At 46.3% G+C, this 22,553-nt stretch overlaps 1 protein-coding gene and 1 pseudogene across 2 annotated transcripts in view; both read left to right on the top strand.

Annotated features, from left to right (window-relative positions):
- The window catches only part of TENM1 (teneurin transmembrane protein 1), a 277,961-nt gene that overhangs the window by 41,165 nt on the left and 214,243 nt on the right, over positions 1–22,553 (top strand). For both annotated transcript variants that reach the window (XM_066640043.1, XM_066640042.1), the window contains exon 2: positions 2,878–3,138. In XM_066640043.1, the coding sequence (XP_066496140.1) occupies positions 2,878–3,138 (261 nt within the window). The remainder of the gene's footprint in view (positions 1–2,877; positions 3,139–22,553) is intronic.
- LOC136663395 (5S ribosomal RNA) lies at positions 928–1,047 on the top strand (annotated as a pseudogene).

Here is a 22,553-nt window from a genome sequence, read left to right as displayed (position 1 = left end):
AACTTTCTTGACACTTGATTTTATCCACTCAGTTTCAGTGGATTTCTCCTAGTTCTGGAGTTGTGTGAGAGGGGAAAGAAAGGTGTTTTTATTCTTGCTACGTATCAGTATATAAGGAAGCTTCCAATGGTGCCTTGCCAATCAGTCTACCCATCTCAGTATCTACAGCACAGTTTTGTGGAGTTTCCCAGCTCTTCCTGGAGTTGCTTCCAGGGATTGAACCTGCTACCTTCTCTATGTGAAGCAGATGCTCTACAGCTGAGGTAGGATACCTGCAATCCACCCTGTCTTAATTTGATTTAGGACGCAATCCTAACCCCTTATGTCCATGCTTTCCAGCACGGACATAAGGGCAATGCAGCTCTGAGGTAAGGAAGCAAACATTCCCTTGCTTTGAGGAGGCCTCCGTGAGTGACACCCAACTGCAGGGTGCAGCACATGTCCCATTGGCACCGCTATGCCAGAGCTGGAAAGCACTGACATCAGGGGTGAGGATTGCGCCCTTAGTCATTAAAGTATGTGCGATCAAATGGCGGGGTTCACATTTTGGGACTCTGATTTCCGTGTTTTAGGAGCAGCTGAGTGTCACAAAGGTGCTCTAAGACATGCCCTCGATATTCAGAGCTGGGTCATTGATGGTGTCGGCTCAGTGCCAGCTGAAAGCCCACCACATGCTGCCCAGAGCAAGGGAAGAGCTCCAGGCAACAGAGGGGTTATTAGAGCAGGGGGATATACTACTTCCCCAATCAACAGTCCCTGTATGCTGCATGACCCTGCAGTGGGAATAGAAGCCTTGCACAGCTTCCATCTTCGTGCTCTGTATTTCAGCAATGCTATCATCTCTGAGCACTCTGGAGCTGCCCCCTGTGCAGCCACATTAGGGCTCTATGACCCCCCTCAAAAATTAGAAGGAACATTGGTGCCTCTTACAAGTGCCACTGTTACCTTGCATATGCCTGATCTCGTCTGATCTCAGAAGCTAAGCAGGGTCAGGCCTGGTTAGTACTTGGATGGGAGACCACCTGTGAATACTGGGTGCTGTAGGGTTATACCAGGGGTGTCCAAAGTTTTTGGCAGGAGGGCCACATCATCTCTCTGACACTGTGTCGGGGGCCGGGGAAAGAAAGAATGAATTTACATTACAAATTTGAATACATTTACATAAATTTACCTACATGAAAATATTAAAGATGAACTTATATGAATGAATGAAGGTTTTGTAATAGCTCAAGGCCTATAAAAGGCCTTGCACAAAGCAAGGCCGGCCTTTCCTTTGTTGCCGCTGCTGCATCACAGACGTGAAACAGCAAGCAGTGGAGGGAGCCCTCATCCCACAGCTGACTTGAGAGATCAAACAGTCACCCTCACACTGAGAGCAGTTGCGTCGGTCCAGTGCGGCTTCAACAAATCTGTGGAGGCCCAGAGGCTCATTGGAGACTGGGGGCTCCCTGAGGGCCGCATTGAGAGGACTCGAGGGCCGCAAGTGGCCCCAGGGCCGGGGTTTGGGCACCCCTGGGTTATACCATAGTCTTTCGAGACTGAAGGTTGCCAACCAACAAGTGCCACCGCTTATGGAGGTACAAGGGGTGGTGGAAAGAAACAGGGCCTTCTCAGTAGTGTCACCAACCTTATGGAACTCCCTCCCTCTTGATTTACAAACTGCTTTCTCCTTAGAGATTTTTAGGCAGGGCCTAAAGATGTTTCTTTTTAGAAAAGCCTTCTGAGTTCTCCGGCTTTTTAAACTAACACATCTGATTTTTACAAGTCGGCTCCTTTTATAAACTGTTGCTGCCCTGGTATTTTTATTGTATTCGTGTTTTTATTGTGATTGTTTTTAGGCTGTTTTAATGTTTTATGAATTCTTAGGCTATGTTGTACTTTTTTATTGTGTTTTTATGGTTTTTGTACTTTTGGTATCTGAATTGTTGTAAGCCGCTTTGGGTACACTCGGGGAGAAAGGCAAATAAATAAAAGGGGGAAAGGTCTGGCAAATAAATAAAAAATAACAGTAATAATTGCATGAGATGGACCCACACCATTTGCTCCCAGACACGTGGTGATATTATTCATCCATGTGTACTTGCAGGATGGCATCGCGCCATGTGTCAGTGATTCCTACCCTGCTGGCTTTGCACATGAAGTGCGCCTAAAGGCCCTCATAAATCCACATTGAGTTTGATGTCCCTGAGGGATCGTGCGGTCCTGTCGGTAACAAGGTTAGATGTGCAAAGCTAAAAACAACCATTTATGGCATTATAAGAGCTTCAGAGAAAAATGCATCCTTTGGGAGTTAGAATACTACAAAAGCATGCATATTTAAAGAAACACTCTTGGAAGGCCGTGCGCTGTGTTGGAAGGCAGGGTGTGTATGTGTATTTTCTCACCCATAACGCTTTTAACTTCGTATCAGTAAAGGACTCTTTAGAAATGTATTTACCGTGTTGCATGCTGCCTGCCAAGTTTAAAATACAAATGGATGGCCACATTCTCCTGCCTCCCGTAAAATGTGTCATCAAATTAGCATTCATCAGATTTACTGGGCCGAAGTCACCCTGTAGCTTCTGCCACTACAAAGAATCATGACCCTGCCATCAGGCTGCCAGCAACAGGAGACTGCCGGAGAGAGGGTGAACTAGAAAGAGCTGCCCGGAGCCCTTGTTCCATGATCGCAGCTGGCAGAGTAAACATTCTTAGCTCCAGAGGAAGTTCTAAGACTAGGAACATGTTGAGGGCAGGAGGAGAGGCCAGTACAGACTTAAAAAAAAGCTGGTGCATTGGAAAAAAAAAATGTACAGATGAACGTGGGTTGTGTGTGTGGCCAAATTGAAATGATCTCTTTCTTCAGAAAATCATTATGGGATTTTGGTTGTTTTGCAGAGATGGAGTTCCGTGACACTCCCCATATCTTATGCACTGGGTACCAGGCAGACTTGCGTACCGTTTCCCAGCATGGCTATCCGGTAGAGATGGGGTCGGACGTGGATACAGAGACGGAAGGCGGCACCTCACCCGACCGAGCCTTGAGGATGTGGATGAGTGGGATGAAATCGGAGCACAGCTCCTGTTTGTCAAGCCGGGCCAACTCGGCCTTGTCCCTCACCGACACCGACCACGAAAGGAAATCGGACGGCGAGAACGGTAATGAAACAACTTGCGTGATGCTTGTGAACGGGCCTGGGTTTGCTTCAGGCTTTTCCCTCTTTTGTGATGGGGATGTTTATCTGTGCCGGTTTGTGGGCAAAGAGAAAATTCAGTGGGCTCTCAACATCCACAGGGGTTCTGTTCCAGGACCCCTTGTGGATACCGAATTCCGTAGATAATGAAGTCAGCAGGGGGCCCAGCCCAGCTTTTTGGTACTTTCCAGTCATGTCTGAAGGGTGCGGCTTGGTGTATGCGGATTCTCAAATCCTTGGATGCTGTGCGTGCGAATATGGAGGGTCCACTGTGCATGTTCATTCTGTCTTATAACAACTATGTAAACAAAACCAGGGCTAGTATCTGAATCATTGCACCATGTGCTGGTTCCTCCTGTTACCCGGATGCATACCAGCCTCTGCGGCTACCTGCCCCACTTACTCAATTAAAAAACAGATTCACCAGCTGACCATTTGCTCCTCTTCCACCCTTTCTGTTCTGCTCTATTTCCCTCTTTCTTTCCAAATTTGTGGGGTAGGAGAGAGGACTGGTGAAGGGAGCGGGGCCGGTAATGATCCCCTCACCGATCTGCTACTCGAGGCAACTGCCTCAGTCAACCTCATGGGAGGACTGGCTCTGAACAAAAGATACGGGACACATTGAGCTGTGCAGACAGGGGGGCCTCCGTATCCACAGATCCTATATCCACTGATTCACTTATTTGCGAATTGAGTTGGCACTGCTCCTCTTGCTCATGCCCCCCTCCGGAGGCGAGAGGAGCTTTGCTTCTCTTGCCTCTGGAGAATCCTCTGAGCCCAGCAGAGGCCATGAACTTTAGACTGAGCCTAGAGGTGGAAAAAACAACAACATCATTTCCATTCCCCCCCCCCCCCGTAAAACTGGAAGTTATGTTTTTAATGCCTGATAAGGCATAAAAAATGCCACTTCCAGTTTTTTCTTAAAACCAGAAGTGGCTTTTTTGCCCCTAGGGCTCAGTCTCAGCCCAGCAGAGGATGCACATGGACATCTGTGGTCTCTGCTGGGCTCAGAGGACCTTCTGGAGGCTAGAGGAGTAGAGCTCCCCTCCCCTCGCCTCTGGAGGGTGGGGGTAGTCGTCCCCTCGTATCCACGGATACAGGGGTGCGCCTGTATGTGATTTCTTGTCCTTTCCATGGAGAACTGGAGCTAAGCAGAAGTGACTTTCACTCCCTTATATGGAGGAAAAAGAGCGGTGAATGGCTAAAACAGCATCTTGATGAATAAAATATCAAAAGGAAGCAGTAAAAGAAGCAGCTGACTTTGGAGTGTCGATATTAATGACATCTGGATAGCGAACATAGAGTGCGCAGGTGCAGTAATCCCTGTGATGTGTGTCCTTGTGACAGTTGCACTTGCATGTTTTGACAGTGGCACCAGTGAGGTCATATGTGAAGCTGGAAGAGTAATTTTAAACATGTCCCACAATTTGCCCTTGTATAGTCAATGACAATTTCTCACAGGCATTAGATCTTGCAGCGCAAGTGGACACTGCAGATTACTCCAAACTCACCAGTACAAGCAAAGAGCACCTACAGCGGCATCAGAAATTGCAAGCTGTTCCGTGCATTATGGCGAGGCCTGGCATTTTCCTTATAATGATTCCCTAACTGGAAGCAAATGGCAAAAATCTGATGGTCTTTGGAGGTCCCTGAAGTGTTAGAAAGCTTTGATTCAGCGGTATAGGCTGCAGTTGAGTGCCCAGTTGCATGTTCTTAAATTGTGTTAATGATCTTGGTCTGAATGTCTGCATAACTTGTAGGGCTGCATGGCCAAAAACACAGCTCGTGGGAACCGTTTGACTGTCTTCCAGCACTCAGTCCTGCCTATCAGTCCATCCAGTTTCACACAAAACTGTATGGATGGACTAACCGCCCTCACTTAGAGGGAGGTCACTGGGTGATGTAGTCAATTCAGGCATCCCCCCGTATCCACAGGGGTTCTAGTCGTCCCGTCCCCCCGCTGATATGGAAACCATGGATATGAGGCATACAAAATTATGCAGGGGATGGACAGAGTGGATAGGGAGATGCTCTTTACATTCTCACATAACACCAGAACCAGGGGACATCCACTAAAGTTGAGTGTTGGGAGAGTTAGAACAGACAAGAGAAAATATTTCTTTACTCAGCGTGTGGTTGGTCTGTGGAACTCCTTGCCACAGGATGTGGTGACGGCATCTGGCCTGGACGCCTTTAAAAGGGGATTGGACAAGTTTCTGGAGGAAAAATCCATTACGGGGTACAAGCCATGATGTGTATTGCGCAACCCCCTGATTTTAGAAATGGGCTATGTCAGAATGCCAGATGCAAGGGAGGGCACCAGGATGAGGTCTCTTGTTATCTGGTGTGCTCCCTGAGGCATTTGGTGGGCCGCTGTGAGATCCAGGAAGCTGGACTAGATGGGCCTATGGCCTGATCCAGTGGGGCTGTTCTTAGGTTCTTAACTACAATTCCCAGGAGGCCTTGCAGGTCTTCTTGTTATCTGGTGTGCTCCCTGGGGCATTTGGTGGGCCGCTGTGAGATCCAGGAAGCTGGACTAGGTAGGCCTATGGCCTGATCCAGTGGGGCTGTTCTTATGTTCTTAACTACAATTCCCAGGAAGCCTTGCAGGTCTCTTGTTATCTGGTGTGCTCCCTGGGGCATTTGGTAGGCTGCTGTGAGATACAGGAAGCTGGACTAGATGGGCCTATGGCCTGATCCAGTGGGGCTGTTCTTATGTAGGGAACCCTATATAGAGAGCAATGCTCCACACAACCCTTAGCCCATTACCTTTGTTTGCCTTTCGTATCCATAGAATCACCCATGTTTCTTCCTTAAAAATGGAACAGTTTCCTGCTTAACTAAGGAGTGTGATTTGCAGGCAGGCAGCCTGGATGCTAGAACAGGCTCTTCCAAACCCCAACTGGGCGCCAGATCCTGGGTTTGGGGAAAGCCTTCCGCTCCATGAACGGAGCTTACTGTTTCACCTCTGCACTGCCCGTCTAGCGGGTGGATCTGGGCACTGGGACACTTTGGGCAGTGTCGTCTGCCTGGGCGTCCTATTGCACAGCCTTCTGGGATGCTGGACAACAGACACGGCTGCCCAGAGCATCCCGGTGCCCAGATCTACTTGACAGATGAGCCGCGTGGAGGCGGAATAGTAAGCTGTGGTCCCAATGGGAACCGCATTTTCGGGACACAGTGGTTGTGAGTTTGGCGACCCCTGTGCTAGAAGAAAGAGACAGAGAATGTGAAGCAGGAAGTGGAGGCAGAGAACCATGGATAAGTGGAACTGCGAATATTGGATCCGTTGATACAGAGGGGCAGCTGTATTTCAATCCAAGTTTCTGAAATACCCTACCCTGAACTTTGCTGTCAGGAAATATGACTGCTTCACTTCGTAAATGTGGCTGGGAGCCTGTGAAGTCCCTCCACAAAGTACTGCCAGCATATTATGGGCTGTTTTCATCATTGCACTGCAGCAGTTCATTTTGTTCCAAGAGCTTGCAAGTTGTCGCTGTTATTTAGGACGTTTTATTCTACAGATTCGAGAGTAACTCTAAGAACACAGCAGCAGCCGTGTTTAATATTTTACAGAAGGTCTTATTGAAGCAATGTCTCCAACTGACAAGGATATGTGTTGATTTTTCTATCTACTAACATCGGCCAACAGCACTGAAATGAATTTTTTTTTTTGTGGGGTGGGGAGTATTTCTTCATAGAAGTCTGAAGAAGTTTTTTAGATTGGGGCTTGGCTTTTATGATGCAAAAAGGAAAATAAATTGGTTTGGAGTTTTTATTTATTATTTTATTTGTTTCTGATACATATGGATCCCCTTTCCCTATCACACAAAATACAGTACAGCCAGCCCACATATTTCATGAGTGTAGCTGCAATCCTAACCACACTTTCCTGAGAGTAAGCCCCATTGAACAAAAAAAGGACTTACTTCTGAGTAGACCTGGTTAGGATTGTCCCTGAGGTTCTGATCTTGGCGCTTATAGTCACAATCACACATAGTCGGGAACTCTCTTGAAGCGAATCAATATGTACTGTCTGTTTAAGAACTAAAAGCAACGTATCGGAGACATGGGAACTAAGGGAACACCAGCTTCATTCTTCCAGGCTTCGTTCTCTTCTTCAGGCTTGCTCTGGAGTGTAAGCAGAGCAAGTCGAACGGCGGGCAAAATTGCCTGCACTATTCAAACCAGGGGTTCTGAACAATTTTACAATTGTAGACCTCCCCCAGTCGATTGCCCAATGTGTCCCCATACCCCCTTTGCCAGACTGTCAAAATCATCACCTATTAGTTAGTGGTGTGACTTCAAATGATCATTGCGTCATAGAAGTTGGAAGGGGCTCACAAGGTCATCTAGTCCAACTCCCTGCCCATAGCAGAAATTCTCCTAGGTGCTTGGTGAGCCTCTTGAAAAACTGCATTGAGGAAGAATCTACCACCTCCCTTGGCAGTCTGTACCACTGCCAAACCACCCTGACGATCAGAATAAATAGGGCCTTTCTTCCTGACGTGACTCCAGCCAGTTGAGGATCATGTAGCCAACCTAACGTGTTCCTCTCAACCAGTTTTGAGTGGCCTGAATTATTTTGGTCAAGACTCTTGACCAACTTGTGGCATCGTTGCAACCGGTTAAGGGAGGAGGGAAATTCAGGGGTTTGTTGAGCAGGGTGAATCCTCTTATGATTGTGGCCCTTGGTCAATGTCTGACCCCGCCATTCCTTGGTGCATCTTCTGGGTAGGATGCTGCCCTTTTCACCTGCAACAGCCTCCAAGGGCTGCCACTCTTACTGCTACTTGGCTGCAGTGACCGAGTTCTCTGGTTACAAACAGGGTTAGCACACTCACTCAGTAAAACTGCATGTATTCTTGCTTAATTGACTTCTGAATAGTTGATGTGCAGTGCGGTCCAGGGAGGCAAGACACACTCACTCTCCCCCACTTAAGCTCAGCCTCTGAATATATTTTTAAACTCACCTCTTCTTTCCCCACTTGGATCTAGGGAGAGTTCAATGACCGCACCCTGTGGCGACTGAAAAACTGCCTCTCCTGGGGCTTTGGAGAATCTGTCCTTTGCACAGGCTTCCTGCTTTTTTCATGGCTTTCTTTTAAACAGAGTTGAGGCAACTGTTCCCGCTGCCTCCCCAGAGTATCCTGCTTTTTTTTTTTTTTTGTTTAATTGGAAGCCAGCCACCCTGCTTTCTTTTAATTGGCAGTCACCCATGATTACAGCCTAACCTGCTGGAGGCACCTATTCTTGCTGACTCCCTCGAGATTGCCAACACAGGCACCCTTCCAGGTTTGCCGTTCATTTGGAAGCCGGCCATGAGTGCAGCTTTTCAGCTGCTGGCTACTTTCCTGTGCTTTATAATGGGTGTGTGTGTGCTGCTTAAACCATTTCTACCCAACGTTGCATATACGCAACAGGGATAAAATGGGTACACTTGTGGGCCAGGCAGAAATGGGTTAATCTCACCGACCTGTGCTGGAGAAGAAAGGAGCAGTGTGGAAAGGCAAGGAACTTTTTATTTTTTATTTTATTTTTATTCTTTAAATTTATTGGGTCCTTGGGCTTCCCCCCCCTTTTTTTCCCTTGTTGAGTCTGGTGAGGCTCCTGACATCCACCTCCCCTGACGTCACTGCTTCTGTTTCTCTATATCAGCAGAAAAGAATGGCTTGTTCACAATTTCCCTTTACTTTTCTGTTTGTGCTTTCTTTATAACATGTGTGTCGTGATGGCGATTTTTGTTGTTCTGCTTATAGCAAATCATGAAGCCAAACCATTTTTCCAGAGGCTGGTATTGCCTCATTCTCCTTTCAGCTGAATGTGTATCTATCGATGATTGCATTGATTATTATTATTTTTTTATATTCATCCTGGCTTTCTTCTCCAACCTGGGACTCCAATTTCTATAGATCACTTCCTCTGAAATGCATATTATCCTCTCATCCCTGCTGCATGGATTTCTCCATAAGATCTAATGCGCCAAAGTGCTTGAGAGTTCCTTCTGCTTTTTTATTGCCCATTTCTTTTTCCCCAATATGTCGCCTGATTACTGTGCTACCATTCTGATTTCTTTTTTTATTGAATCCTTTTAGGGTGTAATTTATTTCAGATCTTTAGTACCTCTCATCTGTGTCTGAAGTGGCCTGCATCATTTCCATTACTCATTTTTGTTTACCTCTTTCCTTTGCCGTCAATCTCCTTCCTTCTCCCCTCCAAAAAAATAACAACAAACCCCTGGCTTCCATCTCCATTAAATCATGTGGTATCCCATTTCCCTCTGCTACTGACAAGAAACATCATATCATTTGCAGCCCTTTTAACTATCCAACCTGCTCTCCCCACCCAATTTTCCTGCACATATCCTAGAATCAGAGCTTCACCGTGGTGGAAAGATTAAACGCCCTATTTAAAATAAAGGGACTATCTCATGAACCTATTAAAGTGACAGGATTGTAAGCCGAGTGGAATAGGTACGTTTCGGCGACATTACATTTTACTGCTCTGTAGTGCACAGCAAACATGCTGGAAGTGCTCAAGGGGAATGCTAAGTAAAATCATGCCCCTTGAACTATGGCGGTGTGGGTTTCTGACTACACAGAGCCACAGTTATCTGCGGAGTTTGTTCTTTCCCCTCTTTCTAATGATTCCTTCAAAGTAACCTGTTAAGATGCACAGTTCAAGTGCAGTATACAAAGCAGACTATCCCTCAGTGCGCCTTGAGAAACGATGTTGGGGCTGCTGCCTCATCTATACAGAGCTTTTTGTCCACACCCCTGCTTTGCTATGATTCTATGGTCAAAAGGATTTTTTTTCTTCTTCTGCAGCTTCCTGAGAGTCCAGATTTCTTGAGAATCACCCTGTTCCTCCTCCTCCTCCTTTCAGTAAGGCGGTTTCATAGGATCTCCACCCCACCGGCACACCCTGGAATTCTCTACTAACCTGTCCATCACACGTTACAGTAACCACACATTACTGGTCTTTGATCCTTCCCCGCCGTTCCTATCTCTCAGTAGTCCTGTTGACCAGGGAGGAGAGGGAATGAAAAACCTTGCTCCTCATGGAGAAGCCAGGATCATTCCTCCCAGGATCATTCCTCCCAGGATCATTCCTCCCGTTTGTTCATTCAGTTAATAGCGTCCCTTGGGCTAGAGCAGCCATTTTCAACCACTGTGCCGTGGCACACTGGCGTGCCGCGAGTCGTCCAAGGTTTGCCACAGGAATGTGGGGGAAGATCATCTATTAGTAGGGCCAATGGGGTTGTGATTCCTCCCCCCCCCCCCACTGGCAGCACAGTGTGCCTTGTCAGTTGGCAAAAACCTGTTGATGTGCTTTGACAATTTTAGTGCCTTGTCAGTGTGCCGTGAGATGAAAAAGGTTGAAAATCTCTGGGCTAGAGATAGCCCTCTAGGGCGGTGTTTCTCAAACTGTGGGTCGGAACCTACTAGGTGGGTCATGAGCCAATTTCAGGTGGGTCCCCATTCATTTCAATATTTTATTTTTAATATATTAGACTTGATGCTACCATGGTCTGTGGCTGCATTTGGGGAAATGTGACAGACCTGTGTTTTAACAGGCTACTATGTATATTCTTTTAACAATGATAGTAAATGGGATTTACTCCTGGGTGAGTTGCAGCCTAGGATTGTCAAAAAGTTTCCTGCTTGATGATGCCACTTCTGGTCATGACATCACTTCTGGTGGGTCCTGACAGATTCCCATTCTAAAAAGTGGGTTTCAGTGCTAAATGTGTGAGAACCACTGCTCTAGGGGGATGAATTCCCCATTCCCAAATCAGGAGGGGTTTCTCTGACAAAGTGGGGTTGTCCTATGTGTCCCTGGGAGAGGAGTCGCTCGTGTAACTTGAATAGTCATCTGTATACTCGTATACCACTTTGTTGATAAATGATGGGGAGATGATGAATAAATCTGTTTTATGGTAGCTGCTTTGTCTTAGAACAATGTGTGTGTGATCCTTCTCACGAGGGTGCTGATTTTTCCTGACCTCTATTAGCTCCAAGTGTCCTAACCCCATTTTGAATAAAGATTCTCCAGATTTGCATTGAACATTAGTTCCTGTTCTACTCCATTCACCTCTCCTAACTGCGTTCATATCTCCACTTAATAGAATTTCACCTTCAGCAAATGCAATCAACCTTTCTGATAGTTTCTCGTAAAAGACTTTTTGGTTCTGTATTCAGGGCGTACATCCAGTGTAGAGTTATGTTCTTGGGATCTATATGTTCCTTTCAATAGAATAAATCTTCCTTCCTCTATATGCCATTTCCTCTACCACATCATTTGCTTTTTTTCTTTTTTAATTATATAGCTCCCCCCTTTGTATTTTAAGGGATCTCCTGCTGTGTGTGACTTTCCTACCTACTTGAGTAAATGCTTGTTGTGCTTTTTAAAGCGCATTTCAGATGTTACATTAACATTTGTGGTGTAATTTTGAGACAATGTTGTTTTCAGTCCTGTTGTTGAATCCCTTTGTGTTTATGGATTTGCACATTTTACTTCACCCACCTAAAAAATTGTGTTCAGGAAGACAGAATTACTGGGGATTATTTAGAGTTGATGTTTGCACTGGTTTGTTTGTGGGTAAGGAAAATATGAGAGTGTACCTTTTAAATGGATACTCTTCATGGATAAAAATTGAGTAAAATTAGAAATATGAGAGAGAGAGAGAGAGAGAGAGAGAGAGAGAGAGAGAGAGAGAGAGAGAGAGAGAGAGAGAGAGTATACACTGTCATACCTGGGGGAGTTTAAGGGGATCAAATGCTCCCAGGTTCCATACCTTCCCCACCCCCATCTGGAGGCCTTTGATGGGCCGGGGAGGATTCACACAGCTTTCTAAGACCTCCAGAGGGCCTTTAGACCCAGTTTCTGGTGGGTCCTAAGAAACCCTGGTTATATTAAAAAAATCAAAGTGTCAACTGGTAAAAAAAATTGTCAGCATTTTTATGTTCTCAACCATGCTCTGGTCCTTTACCAGATGAAAGTGCAATGTATTGGTTTATACCTCTTACCTATATGCCTAAGGAGGCCAAAATACAAGTTACTCATGATCTGGCACAATAAATATTTGAGCTAGATTCCTGAATGGCCTTGTGAACTTCTCTGGAGAGGAGATTGGCACAAATGCATCACATTTCTGTAGAAGGCTTCATAGCCCCAAATTGATGTCAACTTGACCTCCGACAGAGGAACACGGACAATTTCTTAGAGGGTAGTTGGAAAGCTTTTAAAACATTTTATGGAAGTATTGAATTAACAAGGTAATCCTATTAGAAAAAAAATATATAATGATTTTATTCAGTGTTTCAGCACTGATGACAGAGGACAGCAAAGTGGGTTTTTGTTGTTTTCTTAAACACCCCAGCCTCTTCATATCTTACTGTTGTTGTCAGTAACAAGGTACAGATAACCACCAGCCTTACTAAATGTAATTTAGATAACCACCAGCTTACTAAATGTAATTTGATTAACATTTAATATTAAATGCAGGCCAAATATGATGACATTTGATAAATCTACACCCTTGAATTAATGTCTTGACTTTTATCTCGGATGCCTGTGCATGCCTTATCTCTGCTAATCTGAAGACTCCTTGGGGGATTAGCTTGAAATGTGTTCTTGGGTCACCTTCACCAGCACGATCAACTGATAACAAAACTGTGGTTGAAATTTGCAGCTATCTGAAGACACAGTGCAGTAGGAAAGGATCGATGACTGACACTGTAGAAACTTAGACCTCATACCCATGTGCTCCGAATGATCTCCAATGTTTTTAATGTCTAATCCCAGGCTAATCACTGCTGAAAAATGCAGGTGTCTCTTACAGTAAATTTTGTACCTGTTTCCCTTACTTTTAAAATGTTTTTTTTTTTTTTTTTGCTTTGCGCAGTTGGAAATTGCAAGCAATAAAACAACTCACTGTGTGAAGAGGACATTATCATAAGAATATCAGAAAAGCCCTGCTGGATCAGGCCAAGGGACCTATTTAGTCCAGTTTCCTGTTTCTCACAGTGGCCCAGCAGATGCTTCCAGGAGCACACAAGACAACCTGCATCCTGTTGCAACTTCCTTGCATCTGGCATTCAAGGATAGCCTTACTTCTAGAACCAGGAGGTTGCATATACTGTATTCATCATGGATTGTAACTTATGATGGATTTTTCCACTGTAAATCCCCTTTTAAAGGCATCTAAACCAGACACCATCACCACAAGCCATGACAGGTATGTGTGACTTGATTTTAGAAGTGGGCTACCTCAGATTGCCAGATGCAAGGGAGCAGCAACAACATGCAGGTCTCTTGTTGTCTTGTGTGCTCCCTGGGGCACCTGGTGGGCCATTGTGAAATCCAGGAAGCTGGACTAGATGGGCCTTTGGCCTGATCCAGTGGAGCTGTTCTTATGTTCTTAACTACAATTCCCAGAAAGCCTTGCAGGTCTCTTGTTGTCTTGTGTGCTCCCTGGGGCACCTGGTGGGCCATTGTGAAATCCAGGAACCTGGACTAGATGGGCCTTTGGCCTGATCCAGTGGAGCTGTTCTTGTGTTCTTAACTACAATTCCCAGAAAGCCTTGCAGGTCTCTTGTTGTCTTGTGTGCTCCCTGGGGCACCTGGTGGGCCATTGTGAAATCCAGGAAGCTGGACTAGATGGGCCTTTGGCCTGATCCAGCAGGGCTCTTGGTTCTTATGCACTAGTATTCTGATAGTGAAGAATTGTTGATCAGCTGGGGCACAGTCTCCGGCTGCAACCCCCCTTGCTGTCTGCTTTGAGTTTACTTTCCATAAACTCCTCTTCAGACTCTCCTGGTTTATATCCTCCAGCTAATCTTTGGGGCAGGCTGTGTGCTGTAGCCTGCACCCTGTCCATCTACTCTTCCTAAGTGGTTGGCAACCTTCAGTTTCGAAAGACTATGGTATAAGCCTACAGCACCCGGTATTCCCAAGCGGTCTCCCATCCAGGTACTAACCAGGCCTGACCCTGCTTAGCTTCCGAGATCAGACAAGATCAGACATAGGTAAGTATCTCCAATATCTTCCCAAAGAGGGAGCTGGCCAGCCTCATGTATAAGCCAAATCACTTTTAATGTGAACGCCAGAAGTACTCTGACACTTATTAAGCTCATGCCCCAGAAGCTTGTTTCTGAACTTCAACCCATCCTCAATCCCACCTCTGTAGTGGGAACCAATATTGTAGAATGACGCCTTTAGAGATCAGCCCCAGAAAGCTTCTTTCAACTTCTCCCTCTGGATGCTGGATTTTTGCCTGTGTCTATCTGTATTTCCCCACGCAAATCTTTAACATGCATCTCACATATATTGTTGCCAACAAGGGCTACCTTGTTGGGAGGAAAGAACATTCAAGCACTGAGCTTTTTTGTCCATACTGTACTGTGTCATCTCTCTGATCTGCCAGTGGAGCAATTTAAGTAACCTTGAAACAAGCACATCACATCAGAAGCAGTCTTTGTTCATGGGAAGACAGAAGAAATGGAACTGAAATGTGCAAGTAAAATGGCATATTAACTCTGCCAGGTTCCACCGCGTTGAAGTGAGTTTACACAAGTGAGGCAAACGTATTATCCGACACCAGCTCCTTTTATCGCTTTGACCTGTGCTGTTTACTTCCTGTAACTGCTGAAACATTAGAGGAGCTGACAATAAGATTCAGTGGGAACATTCAAACCAGGACACCGAGAACTAAGCTCATGCAACCTGCAGCACAGTAGAAATATTGGACCATTCAGAGTGCAACCTCTAAGTGTCGCTTTTGATGTTGCTTAATGTGGGGACCCACATTGTAGAGGCAGAAATCTTTGATTTGTCAAGAGCCACTTGAAGGCCCCAAAAAATCCATTACGGGGTACAAGCCATGATGTGCATGCGCCACCTCCTGCTTTTAGAAATGGGTTATGTCAGAATGCCAGATGCAAGGGAGGGCACCAGGATGAGGTCTCTTGTTACCTGGTGTGCTCCCTGGGGCATTTGGTGGGCCGCTGTGAGATACAGAAAGTTGGACTAGATGGGCCTATGGACTGAGTCAGTGGGGCTGTTCTTATGTTCTTAACTACAATTCCCAGGAAGCCTTGCAGGTCTCTTGTTATCTGGTGTGCTCCCTGGGGCATTTGGTGGGCCGCTGTGAGATACGCAAAGCTGGACTAGATGGGCCTATGGCCTGATCCAGTGGGGCTGTTCTTACGTTCTTAGGTTGCAGTATGGAATGCTCGACCAAGAGCCCACCTGGTGAGAAGGGTAGGCGAGTAAGCATCCATGTTTTCTTTACCTTTTCTGTCCAGTGGTGACCAGTCAAATATGCATTACTAGTGTGTCATTATGCCACATCTTTTCTTCCACACCAGTTGCTAGAAGAGGGATGCAGACTGGCATGGCAGCGCATGAGCACTCAATTTTGAAAGGCAGACGGGGGTGAGGCAAAACAGGGTGTGCCATGGTAAGGGAGAGAAGGAGGGTGGGTTGGAGGCCAAGGATGCTCACTGAAAATTGTGGAGGCTTGACCAAGCTTAAACTTCCAAAGCCAACATCTCTAGTAGGATTTTTTTTTCTCATCTAGAATGTCCTACCCTGGCCACTGTTCAAATTGTGCAAGCTTGTATCTCAGAACAAAATGGCAGCAGCAAGGCTGCTGCGACCCATTTCGGGATCCCAGCCTGTCTCTTCAACTCTTCTGTTGTAGGGGCACATTTTATGGGTGGAGGACACATAGGGTGCAATCCTAACCCCTTATGTCAGTGCTTTCCAGTACTGGCATAGTGGTGCCAATGGGACGTGTGCTGCATCCTGCAGTTGGGTGGTACTCACGGAGGCCTCCTCAAAGTAAGGGAATGCTTGTTCCCTTATCTCAGAGCTGCATTGCCCTTATGTCGGGGCTGGAAAACACTGATATAAGGGGTTAGGATTGTGCCCTTAGTTTATTTTCAGGGATTGGAACTTGACTCGTAAAGACTCAACTTGAGTCGCAAAACGCACATTTTTCATGACTCACATTAGCTCAAGTGAAGGACGCCACTGACTTGGACCCGACTCGCGTCTTAGGATCAGTGACTCGCAAAAGAGTCATGACTCTAATAGTCTCAAGGCCTGACCCGCTTTTGTGTGTGCTTACTTGCCTTTTTTTTTGCCATGCCTAACTTGTGTGCAACTCATTTCTCGAAATGACTTGGACTCAAGTCAAAAATGACTCTAGAGTAGCTCAGGACAAGTCTCGACAGCCTCCTGTTATGATTCGCAAATCAACTTGAGTCAGGGGGTCAGGGACTCACGACGCAACCAGTGACTCTGGCACATCTCTGCTTATTTATCCTTCAATATGGTGTACGCTTTCCTTCTCACTCTTAGGGAAATGGTAGTGTGGGAGGCAGCCGCTGGAGTCATTTTTTTCTCCCCATACTATTGCTATTTGTTAGTATTCAACTTGTTTCTTCCTGTGACTCAAAAAAGCTGCCTTCTAAGTGTTTACACACAGTCCTTTTATTCCAGATAAAATGTGCGTATTGTCCCTAGAGATGGCTGCTCTCACAGAGCTTCAGTCTAAGCTTTGTAGGGGTCTTAGCAATGTTTCTAAACAGAGAAACATTTAGGTTGTCCTGGGTCTTGGAACTGTACTATGGCAATAAACCATCTTCAGTGATCCTCCAAATGGTAGGAACAGACAAGGGAGGGATCTGAATAGGAAAGGCAACTGATGAGTTTGCTCCCTGGTCAGAGTAGATCCAGTGGAGCTAGGAGGATCTGGACGACTGAAGAAAATACTCTCCTCTCTCTGAGCTGAGGCTATGGAGGGCGAGAAAAGGAATCCCCTCACAGGCTGGACATAGGAGCACCCAACATACAGCTTTGGGACCCGCTCCCCAAAAGGTAAAGGTAAAGAGAGTTGATTCTTACCCTATTATACAAGGGAAGTCTCTGATCCTGTTCCCCAGGAAACCCAAAAAGGTGGTCATGTGAACTTAGGCAGCTTCTGGTAGCTCACTGGTCCCCAACCTGTTGTCTGTGGAACACAGGTGGTCCACGAGACCCTGAGAAATGGTCCATGAGGTCTCAGGCTAAAAAAATGCTTTGGATGATCACTTCCAGCATATCCTGAGCAAGCAGTCCCCAGGGTGGAGAATGGATGATCCACAGCTGCAGCCAGTTATCTGTGGCTGCGGACAGTTCATTCTCAGTCCTCTCTGGTTATCTGTGGGGGGCCGCTTGCTCAGGAGATGCTTCCCCATGGACCACCAGAGAGAGTGGAGAATGGACCTCCCACAGCCGCAGCCAGCAACAAAAGCAGCAATCCTCAAACTTTCTTTATAATTAATAAATCTTCTCTAATTGTTATGAATTTAATTTTGTCTGTGTGCGGAGGGATGGGGCGGAGTTTGCACGTGGTCCATGGTGCTCTGGGCCAGGGTATCTTGGAGATCGCCTACTCCCGTACAATCCGGCTCGTCCTCTTAGGTCATCAGAGAAGGCCTTTTTACAAGTGCCGCCGCCTAAGGAGATATGAGGGGCGGCGGCAAGAAATAGGGCCTTCTCAGTAGTGGCACCAACGCTATGGAACTCCCTTCCCCTTGACTTAAGAATGGCTCCCTCTCTTGAGACTTTTCGGCGAGTCCTGAAAACCCTTCTGTTTAAACAAGCCTTTTGAGTTCTCGGCCTTTTTAACAACTTTTTAACATCTTTTATACTTTTTACAGGCCTGGTTCTTTTATGATTTGCTGCTGCTCTATGCTCTTTTTACTGGACTATTTTTTTTTATCTGACTGCTGTTTTTATGATATGTGTTAATATGTTTTTATTTGTTTTAAATTATGTTTTTAATCTGTTTTAACCTGTTGTAAGCCGCCTTGAGTCCCTTCGGGGAGAAAGGCGGGGTAAAAATAAAGTTGTTGTTGTTGTTGTTGTTGTTGTTGTTGTTATTCCAATTTTTGCCTCAGTGGTCCGTGGCATCCTGAAGGTTGGAAACCACTGTGGTAGCTGAACAGAAACATGCTGAAAGTTTGCCTCCAGGCCAAGCAAGGCCTGGGATGGGAAAAGGGCTCCAGAAACAATCAATATGCATTCATGTCGTTAGTAAATCTGTAAGCCACCCTTCACTACAAGTCTCGCAGGATGGAATACACTTTAGAATAATACCAGTGGGATCTCCGTGCAAGCAGCAGCTGTCTGGTTGCTCAAGCCAAAGAGCAAATACTGATCTTGGATGCCTAGTGAATAGTAAACAGTCTGGCAGCACTCAGTTGGAAGTCTTGCAGTTCACTGCAGTGTTTAAATGAGGATCTGATTTCTTTTGTTTGCCAGCTGTGCCTATGGCTGCCTAGATCCTGACATCACTCTGGGTGGACTGGGGTTTCTCAGGAAGTCAGCATTGCTGGGAAGGACAGTTGCACCCCCAAAGCCCCCCAGAACAGCCAGCAGCTCTGAGAGGGTGAGAGCAAACATCTCATCGAGAGCAAACTTGCACTCTGCTGAAAGAAGGGCAGGCTCTCTGATCCTGATGTCAGTGCCGGGTTCTCCCCGGAAGAGAGGGTACTCGCTGCTATGGCTTCACCTTCCTTCTCATAAGAACATAAGAACAGCCCCACTGGATCAGGCTATAGGCCCATCTAGTCCAGCTTCCTGTATCTCACAGCGGCCCACCAAATGCCCAGGGAGCACACCAGATAGCAAGAAGACTTGCAAGGCTTCCTGGGAATTGTAGTTAAGAACATAAGAACAGCCCCTCTGGATCAGGCCATAGGCCCACCTAGTCCAGCTTCCTGTATCTCACAGCGGCCCACCAAATGCCCCACGGAAGCACACCAGATAACAAGAGACCTGCATCCTGGTGCCCTCCCTTGCATCTGACCTAACCCATTTCTAAAATCAGGAGGTTGCACATGCACATCATGGCTTGTAATCCATAATGGATTTTTCCTCCAGAAACTTGTCCAATCCCCTTTTAAAGGCATCTTTTAGCGGATGTGCCCTGGTTCTGGTGTTATGTGAGAGTGTAAAGACCATCTCTTTATCCAGTCTGTCCATCCCCTGCATAATTTTGTATGTCTCAATCATGTCCCCCCTCAGGCGCCTCTTTTCAAGGCTGAAGAGGCCCAAACGCCGTAGCCTTTCCTCGTAAGGAAGGTGCCCCAGCCCAGTAATCATCTTAGTTGCTCTCTTTTGCACCTTTTCCATTTCCACTATGCCTTTTTTGAGATGCAGCGACCAGAACTGGACACAATACTCCAGGTGTGGCCTTACCATAGATTTGTACAACGGCATTATAATATTAGCCGTTTTGTTCCCAATACCTTTTCTAATGATCCCCAGCATAGAATTGACCTTCTTTACTGCCACCGCACATTGAGATTCTCAGGAATGGAGGGCACGAAACCACCAGCACCTCTTCTGAAACTAGGCTAGCTCCTGAGGGACATTCACATGCCCCCTTTGGCTTAGAACCTGGGCCAGGTGCCCCACAGGCTCTGCCCTAGTTACAGTTCTGCATGAGGGGCTTTCATGGCAAAAGGTGCCAGAGGAACACTTTCTACACCGAGTGGTCACATAAGGAAAAAACATTCTGAACTTTCTGCACATGGAGAAGTAAGCAGTGCCAGCAACCCAAGAGGCATAATCACTTGTGTTGTATTCCAGGGGTGACCAAACTTGCTTAACGTAAGAGCTGCCCATGATAAACTTCAGAGGTTTGAGAGCTACAAGAGGTCTCTTGTTATCTGGTGTGCTCCCTGGGGCATTTGGTGGGCCGCTGTGAGATACAGGAAGCTGGACTAGATGGGCCTAAGGCCTGATCCAGTGGGGTTGTTCTTATGTTCTTAACTACAATTCCCAGGAAGCCTTGCAGGTCTTCTTGCTATCTGGTGTGCTCCCTGGGGCATTTGGTGGGCCGCTGTGAGATACACGAAGCTGGACTAGATGGGCCTGTGGCCTGATCCAGTGGGGCTGTTCTTATGTTCTTAACTACAATTCCCAGGAAGCCTTGCAGGTCTCTTGTTATCTGGTGTGCTCCCTGGGGATTTGGTGGGCCGCTGTGAGATCCAGGAAGCTGGACTAGATGGGCCTATGGCCTGATCCAGCGGGGCTGTTCTTATGTTCTTATGTTCTTATGTACAATACTTAAGAAGCATTTAGATTCTTAAATATGTTTCCTCACCATGAACATTAAGCATACGTTTTAACCCAGTGGAGTGTCTCGACTCGCAGTTTGAGAACCACTGTGTTAGACTACATTGAGATGCATTTGTGCAATTGCTCTATCTAATGTGTCAAATGGGTTGGAGCTGCAAGTTAGGGGTGCCTTGAATAGCATCTCTGCAAGGCAACCCTTCTAGTACTGCAACAATGAGAAGACTCGCATCCAAGATTGTGCGGAAAAGTCCCGAAGAAATCATTCTTGGTGACAAGAGTACTTGAAGAGTATAAGAAGGGCAGGAGGTCTGGCTCAGTTGGTAGAGCTGCCGCCTTGTATGCCTGAAGATCTGAGGCTGCCAGTTCGAAACAACCGGAAGTACCCGAGAACTGAGGACACTGATGAGCTGACCCTCGGTGGCAGAGAGGAGTTGCCGTCAAGTGGAGCGTGGGAGGCGAAGGGCCAGAGAGAGGCCAGACTGGGAAGGAATCTAGCTGGAAGGAGGAGTTCTATGAAAGACTAGAACTATTCAATTGTAAAAATCCCTACGGGGGTTTAGAACAGCCTGCCTATGTAAACCGCCTTGGATTAAAGTCTGAGGAGACATCTGACGACCAAAGAAAGGCGGTATATAAATACCTGTATAAATAAATAAATAAAATAAATTGGGTGTACTTGGCATGTCCCAGAGGGTGCGGGAGAGTGCAGGGTTCAGGAGGGAGATGGATTCTTCTGTAGGATTCTGCAAGTTGAATCTTCCCTGATGGCAAGGGAGGCTGCGACATCAAACAGAGTATGGAAAAAATAACTTGCAGCAGTCAGTTGCGTTTGAATACTACTGAAATCGTTGAATTGTTGAAAACAGCAGTTTGTGCTGGGGAAAAATAAAAGGAAACCTCACTGGACATTGATCCTGCTGTGCCGGCCCCAAAGATCAGAGCAACCTTTGAGACCTGGGCCTCAGCAATTGTACTTCTTAGAAGAGCTGCTCATCCTTTTTTTTTTTTTTCCCCCTGAACAGACTTCGTATTGAAAGCTCCTGTTGAAAGCTGGCAGCCCAAGCCGGATTTGAGCAGTGGTTAAGGCATGCTGCAGAGAACGGCAAGTGGCAGATGAGGGAGAAAGGGATGGATGTAATAGGGAGCCTCCGGTGCCCTGTCTGAGATGTGATCCACACTCTGAAAATCAATAGTCCAGATGTGAGTGCCTCTGGCTGTCTGGTGCCCCCTTGATCATGCTCTTGGCAGCACAGAGGAGTGGAATGTTAATTTTTCCTCTGCTTGTCAGTGTCAGGGCGAGAGGGTCTCCATACACGTAGAGCAGTTCAAAAAGTTACTGCTAGTGAAGGAACAATGAAGCCATGCCAGATGGACTGTGTTTGACTGGTGCTAGTATTATTTTCATGGCAGTATTTTATTCACATAAGTTACAGAATAAGTGGTGCCTTGTGAGACAGGCCCCTGCCCCCAAAGAGCCTACAGAGTAAATTTGGATAGGCTGTTGAAATAAACCTGGACAGAAGGATCATATGGGTCTTAGGGCGCAATCCTAACCAACTTTCCAGCACTGACCTAAGGGCAATGAGCTCCAAGATAAGGGAGCAAACATTCCCTTACCTTAAGGAGGCCTCCAGTGACTGCCCCCCCCCAACTGCAGGGTGCAGCACATGCCCCATTGGCAGAGCTATGTCAGAGCTGGAAAGTTGGTTAGGATTTGGGCCTAAGTCAATTAATTAATGTTCTCATCTGCTCAGAAGGAAGCCCCATTGAGTTCAATGGGGACTTACTCCCAGGTAACTGTGAATGGGATTGCTTGACTCAAACAGGTCAAATTACATGTGTGTGAAATTAATTGATCCCGTACAATCCGGCTCGTCCTCTCAGGTCATCAGAGAAGGCCTTTTTGCAAGTGCCGCCGCCTAGGGAGGTACGTGGGGCGGCGTCAAGAAATGGGGCCTTCTCAGTAGTGGCACAAACGCTATGGAATTCCCTTCCCTTTGACTTAAGAACGGCTCCCTCTCCTGAAACTTTTCGGCGAGGCCTGAAGACCCTTCTGTTTAAACAAGCCTTCTTAGTTCTCAGCCTTTTTAACATCTTTTTAACAGCTTTTAATATTTTTTACAGGCCTGATTCTTTTATGATTTGCTGCTGCTCTATGCTCTTTTGACCTGACTGCTTTTTATCTGACTGCTGTTTTTATGATATGTGTTAATATGTTTTTTATTTGTTTTAAATTATGTT

Source organism: Tiliqua scincoides, chromosome 12 (genome assembly GCF_035046505.1).
Source record: "Tiliqua scincoides isolate rTilSci1 chromosome 12, rTilSci1.hap2, whole genome shotgun sequence".
Classification (NCBI taxonomy): Eukaryota; Metazoa; Chordata; class Lepidosauria; order Squamata; family Scincidae; genus Tiliqua; species Tiliqua scincoides.
Note: the sequence above shows the minus strand (reverse complement) of the source record. Positions and strands in the feature narration are given on the sequence as shown.